The sequence below is a fragment of the Primulina tabacum genome, chromosome 1, assembly GCF_025594145.1.
Source record: "Primulina tabacum isolate GXHZ01 chromosome 1, ASM2559414v2, whole genome shotgun sequence".
In the NCBI taxonomy this organism is placed as follows: domain Eukaryota; kingdom Viridiplantae; phylum Streptophyta; class Magnoliopsida; order Lamiales; family Gesneriaceae; genus Primulina; species Primulina tabacum.
This window is the reverse complement of record NC_134550.1, coordinates 2,169,645-2,174,718: the sequence shown is the minus strand read 5'-3', so window position 1 is coordinate 2,174,718 and position 5,074 is coordinate 2,169,645. Positions and strand designations below refer to the sequence as shown.

At 35.1% G+C, this 5,074-nt stretch overlaps 1 protein-coding gene across 1 annotated transcript; it reads left to right on the top strand.

Moving 5' to 3' along the window:
- The first annotated feature begins 372 nt into the window (after positions 1-372).
- LOC142556410 (F-box protein At1g47056-like) lies at positions 373-2,348 on the top strand. Its single transcript, XM_075667901.1, has one exon. It carries the CDS (start codon positions 493-495, stop codon positions 2,122-2,124), a length of 1,632 nt encoding a protein of 543 aa, XP_075524016.1. The 5' UTR covers positions 373-492; the 3' UTR covers positions 2,125-2,348.
- Positions 2,349-5,074: the final 2,726 nt, after the last annotated feature.

The window sequence follows — 5,074 nt, the reverse complement described above, 5'->3', positions numbered from 1 at the left end:
TGCAACTCTTGAAACATTTTGATACATTCTAATGTGCTCAGGTTATATTATATTTGTTTAAATTAATAAAGAGTGTGATTTCAAATATTAATAAGTTTTTGTGAGACGGTTTCACGAAACTTTATCTGTGAGACAGATGAACTATACCGATATTCACAATAAAAAGTAATACTCTTAGCATAAAAAGTAATGTTTTTTCATAGATGACTCAAATAAGAAACCCGTCTCACAAAATACCATCCATAAAACCGTCTCTCACGAGTTTTTGATTTCAAAAATATTTGTATTTCGATTACAAAGTAATTAATAATAATATTTTTCAAAAAAAAAGTTCCATTTAATTTATAACTACCCCTTTTTGACGGGCCAAATTTTTTAATACCACACATCTATATTCACCTCATCTCCCAAATCTGAACTCAACCCGACCACCAAATTCCCTTTCCCCCCGGCGGCGCGTTTTATCCTCTCGCCGTCGTGAAACAACCTGAAATGGGCCAAAGCGCCTCCATCCAAGACTATTCGCCTGAGTGTTCGAATCATATCCTTCATCCCAACTTTAACCAAGAGTCCTGCTCCGATGACTCGAATCCACGGCCTGCGGTGGGCGTCTCTGTAGATCAACGACACGATTACTCGTCCGAGATTCCCGATGAATGCTTAGCTATAATCTTCCAGTCTTTGAGCTCCGGCGACAGGAAGCGGTGCTCCATGGTCTGCCTCCGCTGGCTCGCCGTTGAAGGACAGAGCCGCAGCCGCCTTGCTCTTAACGCCACAAACGAGGTTTCTACTCACCTCCCCGTGATATTCGCCCGGTTTGATTCGGTCACTAAGCTTGCCCTCCGCTGCGACCGCAAGTCCGTTAGCATAAACGACGATGCGTTGACCTTGATTTCCCTCCGATGCCGCAAACTCACCCGCCTCAAGCTCCGCGGCTGTCGTGAGATCTCTGATCAGGGAATGTTGGCTTTAGCACAAAATTGTAAATATTTGCGTAAATTTTCAAGCGGATCGTGTATGTTTGGAGCCAAAGGCATGAACGCTCTGTTGGATAATTCATATTCGCTCGAGGAACTTTCCGTTAAACGTTTGCGGGGAATTAATGATTTATATACCGCTGAGATGATTGGACCAGGGGTTGCAGCATCCTCGCTGAAGTCAATTACTCTCAAGGAGCTTTACAACGGCCAGTGTTTTGGGTCATTGATTATTGGATCCAAAAATTTGAAAACTTTGAAGATTTTGAGGTGTTTGGGTGACTGGGATATGTTACTGGAAACTATTACTAGGAAGAAGAATTGTTTGACTGAGATACATTTGGAGAGGCTGCAAGTGAGTGATGTAGGGCTAATGGCTATTTCGAAGTGCCCGGATTTGGAGATCTTGCACCTGGTAAAGGCTCCTGACTGCTCGAATGATGGGATTTCGGCAATTGCCGAGACTTGTAAGCTTTTGAGGAAGCTACATATAGATGGGTGGAGGACGAACAGGATAGGCGATGAGGGTCTGATTTCGATTGCCAAGAATTGTGTGAATCTTGTGGAACTGGTTCTTATTGGGGTGAACCCGAGTTCCGTGAGTTTGATGGCTATGGCTTCAAATTGTCAAAAGTTGGAAAGATTGGCCCTTTGTGGAAGTGAAACAATAGGCGATCCCGAGATATCGTGTATTGCAGTTAAATGTATGGCGTTGAAGAAGCTTTGCATAAAGGGTTGTCGTGTGACAGATACAGGGATTGAGGCGTTCGCTTTTGGGTGTCCCAATTTGGTGAAGATGAAAGTGAAGAAGTGTAAGGGAGTAACGAGTGAAGTTGCAGACTGGCTGAGGGCCAGAAGGGTAACTCTGGCTGTGAATTTGGATGTCGATGAGATCGAACCTGAGGCCATGGAGGTGAGTACTAGTGGTGGAGGAGCCCATGATGACGGGGTAGAGTTCCCATCAATAATCAATGGAACAATAACTGGTGTTGGTCCCAATGTTGCTCCAGCAGATGTTGATGTTCCATCAACGAGTAACGGAAGTAGATCGTCCAGTAAGTCTAGGTTTAGCCTTCTTGCCGGAAGGACTCTCGTTGCTTGTGCTTTTCGGAGGTTATCAATCGGTAATAACAGTTCAAATCTATAGCTTATGAATGAACTGGATAAGAAGTAAAATGGTGAATTCTTGTTCAGTGTGAGCTGTTTTTTCATGTACTTGAAACATAGTTTGGCTACAACTTTGGCTTGAACTTCTGTTGTTGGATACTTCGTTGTCATTGTGCTATTTGCTGCTCAAATTTGTACAAATTTAGACCCCTCTTCCTGTTGACTATTTGAGCTTTTATCACATAGTATATACTTTCTCGAGTTGCTCCTGCTGTTCAGTTATTAGAACCAATCTTATTTTGTTTATTTTCAGTTTGTTTTCACTTCCACGAACTTCATATATAGATTTTTAGTATTAGGATCATATATAGTGACAAAAATCAAATACATGATATCCAATTTACAATCATGATTATTTGTCACTTCAAACTCGTCTAAATTCCATTTCATGTGTTATGTCCTCTTCATTGTTACACCTATTTCTATCCCCAGACCTTTACTGCGTATGAATCTATTCGCCTTTCTGATGGAATTGGTTCTTTTTCATACCACCTTATTTTGCATTCTATCGAATTAGTTCTTTTTAACTGTTGTGCACTTTCCTATTTTATATAGGAACTATAACTTCTTAAATATTTTTCCTATGATCATGAACTGGTCAGAATAGTACAGAAATATTTTTTTTCCTATGTCTGTTCTATATCCGTTCTTCCGAAATTACGATAGATTTAAAATTTTGGTGAAATATATCACGATGTCCTCTTGCTAGCTCCTTCACCATGGGGTTTTTGACACTGTGGACATGTTTTGCCATTGTTCATAATTTTGGAGAAAATATATATCATCGAAATTTAATTTAAAAGTAGACAAATATTTCTACTGACTGGGCTTAAATTACAAATGTGAAATATTTAAATTTGCTCACATATATGTCTACTTTTACTTTAAATTAAATTTCAGAGTGAGAAAGCTTGGATGTCACATATATCAGCCATCAGGTGAGAGAGACTGATATCTTATCTAACTTGAAGATAAAACACAAAGAAAACAGTATCCAGACATCCAGGGAGAACAATATCTGTTTCCCATTTTAGTATTCGTGGGAAGCTAGGCTTGTCCATAATCTTTTCTAAGCCTTTTTTTATTGAGTAGTTCTCTTGTGAGACGGTCTCACGAATCTTTATCTTGTGAGACGGGTCTCACGAATAAAAAGTAATACTCTTAGCATAAAAAGTAATATTTTTTCATGAATGACCCAAATAAGAGATCTGTCTCACAAAATACGACCCGTGAGACCGTGTCACACAAGTTTTTGAGTTTTTTGTTTCATTTCATAACTCTATGTTTTAACTTCCCACGATCATCAACTGAACCCGCTTGCCGACAGCCAAACTATTTCAAATTATTTCGAATAATTAATAGGCTTTGATTAACTTTGCAGACCAAATTTTCATATCGGGCTTGTGCCTAATTAATTTCAGCTCAAATACAAAATTTGGGTATGATAAAGGTAAACGTAGTGTGCTATTTTCTTCATGAAATATTTTTAAAGTTGCAACTTTTTATTTTATCGCAGATTCTTTGATCTATCTCTATTTTTGGTCTTAAGAAACTCTCGGATCCATACGAATCTCGACTTCAAGAATCGGTTCCTTAAAAATCCAAATTCTAAGATTTCAAATATCCACATTTAATCTTTATATTTCTAAGAATTATGTGCATTTTTTTTAAAGAAGATATATGTGCAGTTTTGATAAATTTATCAAGAATATTTTCTCGAACCAAATGGCGATTTATTTCTATATGTTTCGCTCTTTTGTGGTAATGTACTATTAAAATAAAATATTTTTATTATGAAAGTTGGTTGAACTCAATAGTCAATCAACTCCGTATTAATCAATGCACACACTAGAAATTATGTTTGTAAATTTAATATCGGGATAAGATTAAAATGAATAATAATAATTTTTTATCTAAAAGATAAATATGAAAGACAACTGAGTTGACTTTTGACACGAGTCAAGCGGCGGCCGTGGTGCGTATATCATCTTCCCTCCAGATGCAAGTGTATCGCAAAACATATTTATATCTGAATATGGATCATTTGGACAAATACTTTAAAATAATATTTTTAGTGATGTATAATTTATAACTTAAAATATGTTATCGAAGTTTGATTTTTGTGTTGTTGAACATTTTAAAAGATTTGAGTTGCACCGTTATCATCAGTTATAACTTTTGATAAAACAGCAAGCATTTGGTTCTTCTATTGGTATCAGAGCCAAGATCGCGAATTCGATTCTTATTGATTACAAGAATGGTTATTATTGGGAGAGAGATTGTTGGGTATAAAACAATCGAAATGTGACGTTGTACGTTTTAAAATGTTTGAGTTATACCGTTATTAACAGTTATAGCTTTTAGTAAATCGTCAAACGTTATATCCTATTTATATGTTTGAATAATATTTTTGTAAAACGTTCTTTAAAAATATTTTTTTAAAATGTTCTTCAAATTTACTTTTTAAGAACAATTAAGAAGTATTTTTTGATTTTTTATAATAAAAAACACGAGTTTAACGATAATGAAAATATTTTTATAGAATAATTGTCCAAATATTTTTAATTAATTTTTACAATTTTCTTTAAATGGTTGAACAAACACATTTTCAGCTCTAAAAACATTTTAATAAAATAGTTATTTAAATACATATTTATTTTCAAAACAGTTTTTAGAACATTCTATAAATGTTTTTGTAAAAAAAACACACTTTTATAAAAACGTTTTATAAATATTAATTCAATTTGATTTTTTAATAAAATAACGATTTTCCGATCATTTGGTTTTTTCATATGGGATAGTCGCGGTAATTTTCTGAAAAAAGTTTTTTTTATTGTGAAGATCAATAATGCAACAATTTTTTTTATATATAAATATTATTAAATAATAGTTAAGTTAATATTTTATTAATTGACAACCAAATGAGATCA